This window comes from Osmerus eperlanus, chromosome 6 (genome assembly GCF_963692335.1).
Source record: "Osmerus eperlanus chromosome 6, fOsmEpe2.1, whole genome shotgun sequence".
NCBI classification, from domain to species: Eukaryota; Metazoa; Chordata; class Actinopteri; order Osmeriformes; family Osmeridae; genus Osmerus; species Osmerus eperlanus.
This window is the reverse complement of record NC_085023.1, coordinates 15,259,598-15,275,889: the sequence shown is the minus strand read 5'-3', so window position 1 is coordinate 15,275,889 and position 16,292 is coordinate 15,259,598. Positions and strand designations below refer to the sequence as shown.

At 49.1% G+C, this 16,292-nt stretch overlaps 1 protein-coding gene across 1 annotated transcript in view; it reads right to left on the bottom strand.

Moving 5' to 3' along the window:
- prkn (parkin RBR E3 ubiquitin protein ligase) overlaps positions 1-16,292 on the bottom strand; it is a 38,233-nt gene that overhangs the window by 15,122 nt on the left and 6,819 nt on the right. Inside the window, exons 2-7 of the mRNA XM_062463836.1 lie at positions 14,472-14,635; positions 9,146-9,368; positions 7,431-7,549; positions 4,997-5,080; positions 4,606-4,721; positions 3,414-3,550 (exon numbers count right to left, since the gene is read on the bottom strand). Coding sequence (XP_062319820.1) covers positions 3,414-3,550; positions 4,606-4,721; positions 4,997-5,080; positions 7,431-7,549; positions 9,146-9,368; positions 14,472-14,635 — 843 coding nt within the window. The remainder of the gene's footprint in view (positions 1-3,413; positions 3,551-4,605; positions 4,722-4,996; positions 5,081-7,430; positions 7,550-9,145; positions 9,369-14,471; positions 14,636-16,292) is intronic.

The following is a 16,292-nucleotide window of genomic DNA, read 5'->3' as shown; positions in this document are numbered from 1 at the left end:
GAGCCACAACAACGAGGCAGCTCTATCAGTTTGTGGAAATGATCTGTTGCACATCAGTGTCATCTCACCAACACGTTTTCTCCTTTATTCATAATTTATAGGGATGGATCTGGATACTCTAAGTGCTTTTTTATATTCTATTATTTAAGATTTGGCTTCTGTCGCCCCCTCCCCCTCCATCCCATAATACATTAAACACAAAGAACGAGAACTGTGGAGGTTCACCGCCAGGCTTTGAGGTTCAGCAGTTCAAAGGAAATGAAGGCAGTGCAGGGGAGGAAGGGAGGGGGGTTGGGGGGGGGGAGGGTGGTGGAGGGGGTTGAAGGGAAGTCTCACTGAAATATCACACCTTTTTCTCTGGGGAGTCTACGGACCTACGCTTCACTCTGTCATGTCTCTCTCGCACACACAGGCACACACACCTTGTAACCTTATCCTGCTCCATCCCCTTGCCTTACGGCTACTGTAGGCTTTTAGGCTAATGAAGCTTCATAAGATGATGGCATGACATGCTCTCGGAGAGGCCATCGTGGGACTTCTCGGGCCACACGTCCAGCCCTCTCCTCGCCTCCCCCAGGACTGGCATCTCTCTCTCGGTTCTCCATCCATCCTCTCCGGTGCAGAGAGGCTGGAGAGGCAGGCCTGTGTGGCTCCACACAGGCCGTTCCGTCACCCACAGCCTTTCTTCTCAGGAAGGACTCGGACAAGACCGTAGATCTTTGTAAAGCTCTCTCTTGGAAGTCGCTTTGGATAAAAGCGTCTGCTAAATGAATAAATGTAAATGTAAATCTCTTTGACAGGCTGAATCTGTGCCACCCGCACTCACTCCAGTCTCTAGTATAAGCCGTCATCTAGCTAAATCGCTAGCATACTTCTCCCAAGACAGTACTTTTTTCACGTCACCAAAAACACTGGTGATTAAACTTTGGGCCTGATCTTTGAAAGGGCTTTAAAAGGGTAGTTTAACAACTTGTGGTTAGCCCACTGTAAACTCTTATATCAAATGCAACATGTTAGCACATTTAGTACAAAAGGGGATAAATTCTGTTAGGTGCAGCATTTCAGAGTTGGTTTCAAAGGACATCATTTGAAATAGATGCTATGTTCTCTGATGGAGAATTAGTTTCCAATGAGTCATTAATATATGCCCTCACAGGTCCTTCCAGGAATACAAATCTAGTACCAGATATTGCTCTTCACCGGAATATTAATCTTTGGTAGATAAAGGTCTTTCCATCCAAGGGGAATCTACAGCCGATGCACGTTCTCACAGGAATATTTATCCAGCGCAAATATTAATTCAACCAGGAGTATAAATCTACTGCAGATACCAGCCCCCTTAAGGAATATTAATTACACTACTGATACGGTTTCATTTTATTACATTACAAAGCATATATCTAGAAGAAAATTGCAGTTGGTGAAAATAAGGATTCACAACAGGTATAGGTCTCTAAAGGGCAATATATCAGGACAGCATATGATTTGTTCTCAGACGCCACATCTACGCTCCTGTTATAATGTGTGTTATGGAAATATGTATCTCTGGGTATATACACATGTAAAGTTCTGCATCACTACTGCTCTTAGCCAGCCTAGCATGTGTTGGTAGTTGCAGGCTGTAGTTGGCATTTAAGGACATTGCTCAGCACTGATAAAGTGTCAGAGTTCAGTCCAACAGGTAAAACAGCAATTCCACCTTATCTTACATGCTCTCTCTCTCTCTCCCCTCACCCCACCCCACCCCCCCACCCCCAAGCCGAGGGGCCGGCTTAGCGTGTTTAGCATGCAGCCCTTATCCCCATCTGAACCCCGAAGAGTCACAGGAGGAAATGGAATCCCAGCCACCTTTATGACAAGTCTCACGTTTATCCCTGTAGCTGCATGTGCTAACGCTAACTTATGCTCGGCTACACACACATGGCTGGTTGGTGTGTTAGCGAGCCGTGCTAGCTCTACCCTTCTCTGTCGGCGTGATGGTGTTTGCTTGACTGGATGACCCTGGTGCGATGTCCTCAGAGGGAGGACAAGATGGAGTCTTGACCTTTGGCCTTCCTGGAGAGGTATCCTATCAGAGCTGTTTTCTCTAAGGCATGACTGTGTCTAGGTCTATGTACGCGACCGAAATTTTACCAAAGCCTGCAGGGAGAGAATAGGGAGGGAGGAGGGAGGGAAAATAAACAGAGCATAGCTAGTCTGCAACTGGCTGCTGAACCATCTAACATGTTGACAGCTGAAAGAAGAGATAGAGGAAAGGAGAGATGGAGGGGAAGGCAGCAGAACATGGATGGAGGAGAGTGTATGGATCAGGAAGAAGTAATACACTGTACAGTGAATATCAAACCCTGCAGGTGTTCCTTATTAGCCTCCTTGTCTGCCACGCCTGTAGTCTACCTGTGTGTAAAAGGCCAGAATTTCAAAGGGAAGTTATGGCATGCTGGGAGAAAAGCACGCTTATCGTTTTTGGGCAATCTTTTTCCTTTTCTTTTTTTACGTTGCAGTGCAATCATCACTTGCAACTTGTGTTCTTTCCTTTCATGTTCGACGTTTGAACAAGCAAGCTCTGGCACGGCGGTTAAAAAGTTATTTAAAAGTGGAAATGGCATTTGAGGCTGAAGCGTGACCTTTTTGCACAATCTCCTCTCTGCAGACACACAAACAGTGATGGATTGCCTGAACACACAGCTCCTCAGTCCAGGCTGGCACAGGGTACACAGATCATGTGTGCGCTCCACATCTACACACACACACCAGTTATTTACACACAAATCTGACAGTTAAATGCACAATAAAATGCAGAGCCCTAAAACACCAGCTAGGCACAGAAGCTACTAAAATACCACCTGTTATTAGGTGGGTTTGGCTTATTAAAAGTAGCGAAGCTGAACACTGTTTTCGTGGAGAGGTGGAGAGAGCAGAGAGAAGAGACGATTAAGGTGGAGAGCAGAAGAGGGGTCGTCATCAGAGAAGAGGGGGAAGGAGAACAAATAGGAGGAGAGAGCGGACTCAGAGCCGAGAAACGGAGGGAGAGCCTCGCGAGAAGAAAGGAGGAAGACAGCCGACGAGAAACAGACACGAGAGGGAGAGAAGGGGACGGGCGAGAGACCAAGAGTGCGAGTGAGAGGAAGAGAGAAAAAGAAAGCGTGCGAGAAAAAGAAAAAAAAAGAAGAAGAGAGGAAGAGGAAGAGAAAGAAAAGATTAGAGGGTGCTGTCAGTGGTGGAGGGTCAACGCCCCCCCTCCAGAGCCCCATTACCCCGTGGCACTAAAGGATGTGTTGGGCCAGGGAGCAGGACGAGGGGCAGAGAGAGGGGGCGGCCGGATGTGTCTGGAAGGAGAGAACTCTGATAGCATCTTTCCCGAGCTGCAGCTACAATCCATCACTGACAGAAGCCACACACACACACACACGTACCTGCACATGGAAGAGAGTAGCCAATGAGTGGGTGGTGGATGAACTGTCTCTCGTTGAGGCGTGTCACACAGTACATGTGAAAGCAGTCGAGACAAATGACATGACGGTCTGGACACTGAGACACCAGCACTGGGCTCCTACAGAGAGAACACACACACACACACCGAGTTGGAGACAGGAGAATGATCTTGACGATTGAGGGACTGGCTCCCCCAGGACTACGCTGTCACAAGTCTGATCTTGGTTGAGCACCACTAGTGGGTGGGCACTTGTGTGAGTGTGCCCGTGTACACGCGTGTGTGTGTGTGTGTGTAATGGTAGACTACATCCATGCAGACCTTTTGTTTGTTTCTTCTTTTTTTTCTGGGTGGGGGGGTGGGGGAGGGGGTCTCTCTACATGTTCTCTCTAGCCAATTCTGATCATCTTTTAGAGTTCTCCCTGGTAAAATATCCACTCCCAGGTCTCCTGATCCTTTGGTGTCAAAACTCATTAGTCAAGAGAGCCACTACTGGCCCTTATACTGTAGTTCGAGAAACTTGTCCCACCTTCCCTCTCACCCTGTCACACACACACACGCAAGTCCACACACACACACACACACACACACACACACACACACACACAAGTTGTCAAGGTAAACCTGGGCTGTGCGTGTCCTCGCTACTGCCCTTCTAAACAAACCAAGGAGTCCCGCTGAGTGCTCTGAGGAACTAGAGACGTGAGCGAGACAAACACCAGCTCCACACGGGAGGGTAATTGCGCGGCCCACTTCAATCACACTCGCCACCGTGTCCTTGATACTGGGAGGGCCACGCTGATTGCGGGGTATTGTCTGGCTGGAAGGGGACGCCGGGCCCCTCCCCTCGCCCTGTGAGGGTGAGTGGTGGGTACAGTACGGTGGCTGACCTTCAGGAACACTGCGACTCCCTCCCTCTGGAGAGACTGATTGCTAATATGCTCAGTGAAGTGGGGGGGTGGGGGGGTGGGGGGGGCGGGGGGCCGGAGGGCTTGTGTTTGTGTGTTTGGGGCGGGCGCGATGGGTGTCGCTTGAATTCTTTGTTTGGATTCGTACGTTTTCTTTCAAATTGAACCGTGAATTGAGTTGATGGAGCAGCGCTATGGGAGTTTGTGTGTGTGTGTGTGCGTGTGTTTGTGCGCGCACGTGTGTAAATGCGCCTGGGCTGAACTCACATGACGTCCGTGCAGGCAATGCAGGGAACGGCCCGGACGTTTGGCATGATGAGGTCCAGGGCCACCGACGTGGCGTCGTCTGAGGTGGGGTGGGTGGCACACTTCAGATAGAACTCCTAGTAACAGCACAGGGGGAGTGTGTTGGGTTGTGTTGGGTTGTGTTGGGGTGTGCGTGTGCGTGGGGGGGGGGGGGGGAGATGTCGGGAGAGCTACTCTTCTCGAAGCTAGAAGCGTTTCTCCCGATACTATGAGCTGTGGAAGACCTGGCTGCTTTTAAAAAACGACATTCCAACATGCGGTTCAAATATGACTCGCTAATCAGGTGAGAGTGAGGAGAGAACAACTGCATCAGATCATCTGGGAGAGATTAGACCAGGTAGAGAGGTCTTACCGCTATTCTGCCATGGCAACCCTCTGACTGACAGACTCCATGGATACGTTCAGGCAACAGGACATCATCCCAACAGGAAGGACCCTGGGAGAGATGGGGGAGAGGGAAGGGGGGAGAGCGAGACCTTAAATATCTCAATGACCTCACACCTTCCACGCTCTCACACACCCCACACTACACTCTCTCTCGTTCAAACAACGGTTCTCCCCAAACAGTGAAGATTCAACACTGTGTTCTAATATAGCCACAACGTGCAGATAAAGATGCAAGATTATTCCTAAATGTTTTGGGAGATCTCTCCCCCAGCCCATCACACCCCTCACACACACACACACACACACACACACCCCGCACACACACACCTCTTCTGTTTCCCCTTGCTTCATTAGCATAAGTATTTCAACATTCTGACAGTGGCCTTAATAAGCCTCTGAAAAGGTTAAGGAAATCATTACTCCCCTGTGGGGGGTGGGGGGGTCAGAAAAGGAGGAAGGGGGTGGGGGGTTCTGCATGTCGTCGTGGGGAGGCTGGGAGATTACACGCATGGACACACACACACACAAACACACCTGCTCAGAAACATCCAGGAAAGGTCACGCAGGCTCCTGACGTCTGAGCTTCGCACACACACACGCACACGCACACCTCTCTATAAATGATTAATGAGAATAAGCAGTTATGAATTATTCAAAAACGCATCGCCTTCAATTGTTCACCTCTGTCTCTCCTCCTCCCCCTCTCCTCGTTTCCTGGCGCTGAGTCAACGCCTCCATCCCACAAAGCTTTAATTAGATTATTGTTTAACAAACCAGGTTGTCTCCATGCCAGCTGTGCTATTCTTACAGTGTGCATTCACTCACCACTGTGAGTGATGCCCACTCCCTAAGCTGCCTTGATTGGTCAGTTGAGGACAGGACCTGTGCTCCAGTCTACTGAAATCCCTCTGACTGATGCTGAATGAATAAGTATTAGTCCATACCACACACACAAACACCATATGGAACAGAACGTGGGGAGTGAAAGAGTTTGTCCAATTAGTCCCTCACTGAGGACTTCGGATGAAAGTGTGTGTATCCATGGTGATAAATGGAGCCTCCAGAGGCTACAAGGCACTCGCTGAATTCAGAGGGAATCCTTGTTGATATTCATTAATGCTAATTTGCTTGTATCTGCACATGCAGTATCGTGCTCGAGTGAAATTAGCTTGTTGGTATGTGCGCACCTTAGATGGGCTTTTCAAATAATAAAATGCAGAAAAACCCAGGGGTCATGAGAGGGAGAACGCATTCTCACGGCACACACAGTTTCACACACACAGTTTCACACACGCGCACAAAACACACACACACACACGCACACACACACACAGAGAGAGACCAGCATGATCATTAACACTTCCTCTAATGCTAGCCTGGGGGACAGGAACTCACTCTGAGCCTCATTTCCTGTCCCTGCTGACAGCGGGACTGAGGAGGGGGTTGAAATACAGCCTCCCTCTCCAGCCCCACGCCCCCATCAGCTCTATCAGCGCCTGTGATGGGGGTTGGGGGGCGTCAGTAAAGCCCCTGTGCTGAGGGAGATAGCAGCCTGAGTGGCAGCTCAGACCGGCCAGGTACACAGCAGAGGTCTGAGGAAAGTGGCCTGGGACTGGCTGCCTCAGGAGGGCACATGGTCCCCACGTCTGCCTCCTTCAATGCAGACGGACGTACTGTAGAAGGTAAGCCGATTTGAGTAGAGGACCGGATCCCAAATCCCGTCCAGGCCTGCAGGTGGGTAATCACCATCCCTGGCATGAAACCGACAGAAGGGACAATGTTGGCATGAAGGTAGTTGAGTAAACAGTCCCTGAGCGGAGTTGTGGGCAAGAGAAGGAGGGAGAGCGGGGGGTTCAGCTAGCAGGTGGGCTCAGTGACGCACCATTCAAGTCAGTCAGTCAGGCTTGGTAAACAATTGCAAAACTCAAGAGCTGTGGGATTCCTGCCCAAGTCTAGAGACAGAAGAGAGAGAGACAGGATGAGGAGAGAGAGGGGAGAGAGACGGGAGAGAGAGGAGAGGAGAAAAACATGAGAGAGAGAGAAACAGGAGAGAGAGAGTCCAGACTGCTGACTCACTGCGGGACGCTTGGTGATGAGAGGCTTTTAGGCTAATTCCGCCACTGGAAATTAAGCGTGTGTTGTTTGGAGCTGTTTGGGAACAGACGAGCCATGTACCTTAATTTAAAGACACTAGCTAACACTACTAACATAATGCTTTGTTCATCTTGGCTCGATGTATGCTGCTGAAACTATCAAAACCTCCATGTCAACATTCTTAAACCTTTGAGACGTCCTTCGAAAAAGGAGAATTTGACCTGCGTGAGGAGGTACACGTCTACTTTTGCCAAGTGCTCACAGCGCCCGGTAGGTTAGGGAGTGCAGGGAGGTGGGTGACTTACCCGACTAAGGGTGAGAGTTCCCTGCTTGCAGACGCTGCAGCGCACACGGAGCTTCGCAGGCTGGATAGCCCCGCACACGCTCTTACAGTACACATAGAAACTGCTGTGAGGCTGGGGTCCTGAGGGCCACAAAACACACACATGCCATGTCGGAGGGATTTCACAATAACAACGTCACGAACAGTGTATTCAGTTAGCAGTTGCTTTGAGATGTACAGTGGGGGTGGTGCGGGGGGGCTTTAGCTCCATGCAGGCATGTGGTGCACTTACATACCGAGTACAGCTTGAGCGCTCTGTAGGCACCAGAAGAAAAGAACGAACCGACAGATACCGTATGCCTGTCATGTACTTCTTTGGGACGTAATGGCTTGCAAAGCCCAGACAGTAATTGGGGATGCACGGTACCCTGAAGGATAATACCTGCTGTAGGTGAGTGCATCCTTTGTGTCCCGTCCTTGAACGGAGCCTAAAGAAGCAGCTCGTGGTCCAATAACAACGGCGTGTGTGTGTGTGAGGACAAGACAAGGACGAGGGCTGTCTCCAGCCTCCTCTAATCTGGCACGGGTCCAGAACACAGACACCTCATCCAATTAGAGCACAGGAGCCCGGCGACATCTTCATGTCAGAGGATTTAGTAAAGGACAAAGGACGCCGCCCGCCCACCCACCCTTCGGCCGTTACCATCCCATCATTGCGAGCCGTCACGCACAGAGAGGCAAGCGGACATAAACAAACCCAACAAACGCACACACAGACAGAGAAACCCCACTCAAACCCTTGCCCATACCTTCATACACATACTCGCTGTTTATATTTCTCTACCCCTCTACCCCTCTTCGCAGACACACAAAGGACCGGTGGAGCAGTATTCTCATTAGTGCTAAAAGCATGGGGCGCCGGAGAGGGCCACACTACCTTGACACGATTCCCAATAAATGGGGCAGAGTGGGTTTTATAAGCCTGTCCATGTCAAATTTATGACTTCTATGAGAGGACTTCCATTATGCTAATGCTTTTACAGATGCTGAGGGGGTAGAGAGAGAGACAGAGTGTGGAGAGAGACTGAGCGAGAGAGAGAGAGAGAGAGAGAGAGAGAGAGAGAGAGAGAGAGAGAGAGAGAGAAGAGAGAGAGAGAGAGAGAGAGAGAGAGAGGAGAGAGAGAGAGAGAGGAGAGAGAGAGAGAGAGAGAAGAGAGAGAGAGAGAGAGAGAGAGAGAGAGAGAGAGAGAGAGAGAGAGAGAGAGAGAGAGGAGAGAGAGAGAGAGAGAGAGAGACAGAGGTTAAACGAGGAGAAGCAAAAGGTGAGCTGAAAGGAGTGGGCAGGACAAGGAGACCTTCTGGCGGGCAAGGTGAGAGAGCAGGAGTAGGAGAGAGACAAGGTGAGAGTGGAGGAGGGCAGGCGGAGACAGTCTCTTAAAAGCTTTGCCTTTGTACTGTGTGACAGCAGCCATATCCAATACTTCCACTGTTGTGTGGAACCAAGCTGGATGGATCCCATTTACCCGCCTTAAAGCTGCAGTCAGGGAGTTGTGACACTATTCAAATACACAGCACAAATGTCAGGCCCACAAAGAGCTGTGTCCGAGCTCCATACCGAGCTCAAATGCGGCCGATAAAATTGTCAAATAACAGTGCCTTTTATGTGTGCTGCTGACATATACCGCCTCACACATGAAGACTCTCTTATATAGGTACCAAACACACACACACACACACCTGCATGTTCTTCAGCCAGCTCTCTGGCCCTGTGCTCATCTGTCTCCAGTATGACAGCCAGGCCGGTGGAGGTGGTTGGCAGGCGGGAGGCGCTGAGGTCCAGACGGGTCAAGCTGTCCACCCCCCGGCCCAGGCGGTGCTGCAGGACAAGCTCAGAGCGCCGGGCCGAGCCCGGGGGGGGGAAGACCACGTGAACCGTGCTCTGTTCAGGGAGGTCGCATCCCTGGGGGTGGGGAGGGAGAGACACAGACAGACAGACAGACAGACAGACAGAGAGAGACAGAGACAGAGACAGAGAGAGAGAGGGAGAGGAGAGGAGAAAATTGGTGTGAAAAGAAATGTATTATCCTAGCGACTTGTAGTCTTTGGATATTTTATTATAATGATTGTTTATCTTTAAAGCCTATATTTCTGGCTAGCTAGCTATCAGGTTGGCACATCATTAGCATCATTAGTCATAATGCCAATGCTGGTGAACAATGTCCAAGCAGTAATTACCATCCATCCAAAACACAGACAAAGAAAGTTTCCCACATTTTGACGCTACTTAGTAATCCATGTGCAAATTCACTAGACATTCTAAATCTAATCCTTAAAAATCCAAGTACACAAACAGGGGCCTAATGATCAGCCTGGCTTAAAGTCCTGAAAGGCTTTTTAACTTGGATATGTGAAGAATTATCTCCCTGAAGTTTGTTTGCAGTTTAAACACTGGGGCTTTGTCGTTACATTTTTTAAGAACTGCGAGATCCCTTCTGTCAATGTCTGCATAGGGGGAAAGAAAAGAAGCAAATGGATGGATGGCAAAAAAATAAAATAAATGTTGACTTCAAAACAACAGCATTCCACTTAAGCAGAGCCAGTGAGACAAGAATGTATAAAGAACATCAATGACACACATGACAGGGAGGAGATGAACGAGATGAGAAGAACTACGATGAATACAAACAACAACATTGACATGTCCACATAACTACTGAACATCCCTTTGAGCAGTTCCCATCACTTAGCTCATATCCAATAGGCTGGCAGCTCCCACCCCCTACCCCTTGGAAACTCTCGAGTGACAGCATCACTGTCCAATCAAAGGGCATGATAAAGAAACCCAATTCAAACAGCAACTACTAAGAAATGACCAAGACTATGAATAGAATCTTTAAATCATAAAGAATCCATAAGCAATTCAAATGTGCAACACTAAATGCCGTAATATAGTAGATAATATCAGTAACTTGTTGCCTACACCATCAACCATAAAATCCTCCTGCATCCTGGCACCCAGCACGCTCAGGGGTGTCGTGTGTTTGCTGGGGTTCATTTGTTTTAAGAACGGAGGGCTATTTGTGAAGCAAATAAGCTTTTCCTAGTGCAAACAGTCCCCTTGTTAAACTATGCGCTACCTTATAGAGGATGAGGATCAGAAATAGAGAGAGAGGGGGTAGGGGATGAGGGAAAGAGCAAAAAGGGGGAGAAAGGAAAGAAAGGGGAGCGCAAGATAGGTCCTCGTCTTGTGCACTAATCCATGGACAAGAGATTATTTCACCCTGAGAAGCCCCGTCGCAGCTGAAAATTACTCGCAAATATAAAAACAAAAATTAATTTGATCTGGTTCATTTTCTCCGCTCAACGGCACAGATTATTATTTTTTTTTTATGAGAGCAGTCTAATGAGGAACTCAGCCAGGGCTGAGTGCTCTGCAAAGCAAAACCAGTCTTAGTCCAGAAGATTGATCTGAGGCTAGCATGCACGCTTCTTTAGCTAGGGGGAGGGAGGGAGGGAGGAGGGAGGGAGGGAGGGAGAGGGAGAGGGAGAGGGAGAAGGGAGAGGGAGAGGGAGTGAGTATGAAAGAGAGTGAGAATGAGAGAGAGTGAGAAAAGGTAGTGAGAAAAGATAGCTAGAAAAAACCTCCATAACCAGCTGATTACTGAGTCTGAATGAAGACGAGAGGAAGGCAGCGAGGTGAGTGATAACTGCAGAGGAGATCCAGGATGCCTCAGTAGACAGACGCCATAGTTCAGTAATAAAGAGACCCCTTTAAGCCATTCCACCAGCTGTCAACCGCACCAGACACTGCCTCCACTTTCTGTGTGTGTGTGATGCAGACTGCTGATTCGAAGCAGTAAACTGTGTGTAGATAACAGCATCATCGGAACTTTCATGTTCCTTGCTAGTCACAATTCTGCTCTTATCACTGCAAAGCAACAGAACCAAAAGGTTGACGGAACTCTTATCAATTGACTTCAAGCTACACAGACACCTGTGTACACAACACACACGCGCGCGCACACACACACACGCACACACACACATACAAACACCCCTCCAGCCCAAGTCCACCTCGTCTGATGAGATTAATTACAAACAACAAGATACCAACTGGGCTCTGAACACGATACAATCGAGTGACAACAATCAACAGCAGAAGCACTGAGAAGCAATGGGATCTCATCACTGCTACCCAAAGGTGCCCAATTAGAGGTGCCAGGTGCATGGCTGTATTTATGTTGCAAGCATGTGACCTTTCCCTCCTCTGATCTGCTCTTTGGAGGCGCCCTGATCAACAAGGCGCTGGTATTCTCTGGACAGGGGCCCCTTGAATTAGTAATGTCTGGGATCTTTAAAAGACCGCCTGTGCCTGAATCTCAATGGTGTGTCTGGGATGCAATCAATTACCCTGTACCTTCAGATGGGCCAGATGCATGCATGGACTGTAATGACTGGGAAAGGACCAAACTGGCCAGCCCAGTTTACCTTCAGGGTAGGCAAACTATGCCGAAATAATATCATCAACAAGTGAATGGTTTATTTGATCGCCAAGTGCACTGTCCAGAGAGCGACTTTCCTGAAAGCAACTGACTACTAATAGTGGAAGGTAAATGTGGATCATTTGAAGGTTGCAGAGATTTACCAGTGGATTATTTAAAGGCTTCTAACAGAATTATAACCACCTCTTCTTACCTTACCTTGTTCCCCTGGATATAAGCCCAGAATAGTCAGTCAATTGAGAAATCGTACAATTCCACCAAGATAACACTGAGCCAGTCAGGGCCCTCTAACTGATAGAGACAGGCCTCGTCTGTGGCTGAGTCCCTCACACACCAGACATATGGCGGGCGAAAGCCGTGCAAAGCGTCTGAAATCCTGTGAAGATTGTGTGAATAATGCGGGCAGGGACTCCCAACTCCCCGCGCAGCTCACTCTGCTAAAGCGAGGGAGCGGAGCGCCGCTTGGCTAGAAGAAACCGTGTCAGTGCCAATTGTTTTACCGCAATTATCCTCAAAGAGAACGGCAAGTAAATAGAATCAGCGTAGCCTGTCTCGGGGTTTAGCTACAAGTCGAAACCAAGGGCGAGTGGAGTGCGCGACAGAATCTTGACTGTGTTGAGCGTGTGTGAGGTGAGTCACACGTAGGGAAGCTGTGAAGCAGTAATGAACGGGGGACCAAGGAGAGTTAGATGTGGTAGCGGTTCAGAAGCTCACAGCACTGAGGGGAAGAACGGTGGTGTTTTAGTCTCTCTGACAACAGCGACGCTGACACGACAGAGGAAACGGCATCGACAAGAAAGAGGAATATGCAGAGGGAGAACAACGGAGATGGAAAGGAGGAGTGTGACAAAGAGAAGGGAAGAGGAGGGGATAAAAATAGAGGGAAACTAAAACTGAGTAGAAGGGGTGGAGGGGGGGGGGGGGGTGGGGTACACTCAATAGAAAAAAAAGAGCGAGGGGTAGTTTGGGGAGGCGTAGAAGGAAGGGAGAGAGGGAGAAGTAGCACTCCCGGGGAAAAAGAAAACTAATAGTGTGCATTACAGCAGCCGCTAGTCTGCTCACTACAAATGTCAGCAGCTCACTCCTGAGGCAGAGGCAGATAAACACCCGCTACTTTCAGGGACCTGCAGGCAGCAACACCACCGAGCACGCGCACACGCGCACACACCACCACCACCTCCTCCTCTCACTGTCCAACCTGGGGTAGTGACCCTTTGGCAGGGTGTGCTAACGAACCCCATCGAGCTGGAGAGTTTCTCAAAACACACACACAGGAAAACGGTGTGTCTGTGTCTGTGTCTGTGTGTGTGTGTGTGTGTGTGTGTGTGTGTGTGTGTGTGAGAGGGGGAGGGAGGGGAGCAGAGACTGGGGAGCGAGAGAGTTCAGGGCACAGGAGGGCAGTGTATAACATAGACACAAATAGAAAACATGGCTGACATAAAAGAGGAGGTTTGAAGGACAGAGAAGACAAGAGGAGACCGCCATGGAAACGGAGTGCGTGTTCCGTTGACCTCTGCGGGAGGGCATGGAGCGTGCCTTGTGTCGCGCATTAGTCATCGTTAGTGTTTTAAAAGCGGGAGTTAATCAGCAGCAGTTAAATGATCTGGCATCATTACCCAGAGTGGAGCCATTCTGCAGGTAGATTACACATTGTTGATTGCAGCGCCAGACTGTGAACACTTTATTACTCTTCTTGCGAGATCAGAGCCAAGCGTTCAGGGCAGCTCCGTGAATCGTTTTCACACACGCACTGAGTGTCACGCAAATGAGACAAAATAACCTGATGGCATAGTGCACATTGAGCAGAAATGAGAATTGCCTCAATGTCCACGTGCAAACACACACATTCACACACAAACTAGCAAACACACACATTCACACACAAACAAGCAAACACACACATTCACACACAAACAAGCAAACACGCGCATGACGGTCACCTTCATGTCTTCACATGAATCTCAGAAAATTCATGTCTCCATGTCAACCACCCAGTAACCTTTTATCCTCCCTCCTCCCCCATAAGCCACTTCAGGGCCACCATATTTCCCATCCAACAAGCCCCTGGGGGCAGGCAAAGCCAATATCATGCAGTCCCTCATTTCCACAAACACGTAGTGGCATATCCACACTCTAGAGGGCAGAGTTGAATCAGACTACCAGCGCTAGCGCACGTTAGCATCGCCGCTAAATAGCCCATCCTAGCTCTCGCCCCAGCTTTTGCACTACGGCAGGAGGGTAAAGCCCAGGGTGCGGGCAGAAATAAAGAGGTGAAGCGCCGAACCGAGAGGCCGTGTGAGTCCGGGCTCCCTGGTCGGTCCTCGTGAGCCTGACTTGTTTGGATGCATGATTAAGAAGGTCAGGTTTAATGAAGCGCCGCGGGCGAAAGTTCACAGGATCCCCTGGCTCTGTTTACCCTGTCAGGGGCAGGAGGGGGCAGGGGAGGGACGCCAGATTGGGGTTCAACAGGGTGGAGTAGAAGGTGGGTTACACAGTAGATCTTCAGCCCGTACACTGGCTTCCTTTGAATGTTAAGCATGATCGGAAGAGGCGGCCCTAACCTGGAGGGTGGAGTCGCTGCGTAGCTCTCGGCCGGCGAAGATGACCCTGAGGTGCTCCCCCTGGATGCCCTGCAGACGGCCCACGGTCTCCTTCAGCTTGGCGATGCTGTCCCCTTCCTCCAGCTCCAGTGGGAAGCCATGACTGGAGTTAAATCTAACGTACACTGACACGCCGAGCACACACACACACACATTGGAGAGAGAACAGAGTCAAGTCAATAATACAGTTGAGAGGGAGAGGGTGTGTGTGTGTGTGTTTCCTCCACCCCCCATATCCCCTTGATGAGGGCAGATCCAGGTGAGTGAGTCCAGTAGCAGGGTAGTGTTTGAAGCAGACGTAAATAGAGGAGACTTGAAGGACAGACAAAAAAAGACCGACACAGGAACAGAGGGAAGGAAAAAAGAAACAAAAGGCAAGACAACGACAGAGAGAGTGAACGAGAGAACACATGACTTGGGACGTGATGTTTGGGGTGGGAGGAGGAAAGGGTGTGGGGATAATAGGTGATAGGCAGGTGGAGACAATGAGACCGGCTTTAAAATTCAGCCATCTTAGCCACTCTGAAAATCCCCAAACCCATTCATTAAGATGAGCGAGATTTGGAGGAAGTATTTTTGCTGTTATCGTTTCTGCTTATTATTCTAATTGAAATGAGTCAACCTTTTCAAAGGCCCCAGAGGCAAGGAGATAAATTCAGGACTGTAAAATGGCTGATCGAGGAAACGTCGGCAATCAAATTGGAAATTATGGGGAAATGTGTGTGGACTACCTAGGCATGTTAAGGATATACACAAGCGCTGATTGAGGGGGAATTAGCTAGCACATTGTTTCAGCAATAATAAACATGTCAATTCAGCCGAGTAAATAAGCGGCAACGGCCCCCTGCATTAATTATTCACACACACACATTCTTATAATATAGAAGAAGAAAAAAATATGCCTGGCTAGGTTAGGGGGACTCAACATCTTTTGGCACTGTCACTACAGGAAATGACCTCAGCTGATAAGTGTTGACTTAAACACTGTGAAGGAAATAAAAGCTCTGATTGCTGCTAAATGACACAAGTGGAGCAAGGCTTGGCGGAGCTCAAGAGACTCGTGAAGTGATTGCTTGTTCCTTTTTGGTGACATTCCCTCCCGAGGACCGTTTTCCAAACAATAATTGCGGATAAATTTTCATTCGGAGGCGAACGATACATAAATAAAAGGGTGGTTATTGAAGAAATCAGCTGCCACCATCCCTGGTGTTCGTCTCATCTCACCAGTTAGTTTGGACATACCACTACTAGCGTTAGATTATCTGAGAAAACACCAGCCTTTATCTACAGAGCTAAAGCCAAGGATAACAGAGCGATCAGGCTGCTGTCTCTTTGTGGTCAAGTCTAAAGCCGGTCCATTTAGAGCACCGAGAGGGTGGGAAGATAGGGCACTGATTTTCATTACGTTCCCCCGGTGTTTTGCATCCCATCCTGGAGGATAACAAATGAGTAAATTCCTCCATTGTCATGTTCCATCAGAGAAGACGTCAGTCTGGCGAGAGCGCCACAACGTGACAGGATTGCTGGAGTTCTCCGTCCCAGAGGAAGGTTGTTTAGTCAAGCGAAGCAGGATAGCTAGAATAGGAAAGACTTGAGCTTTGAGGACATCAACACCACCATGGCTGTGCACATGAGGAACAGGAATCATGCCACTGCTAACAGCAAGCTCCCTGTATTTCTTTCCCACGATGCCATTCGGACTACATACCTACAATATTTACATATCTAAAATAGACACTGCAACCTAACATATCAGATAGCAGACATCAACATGGCATGGAC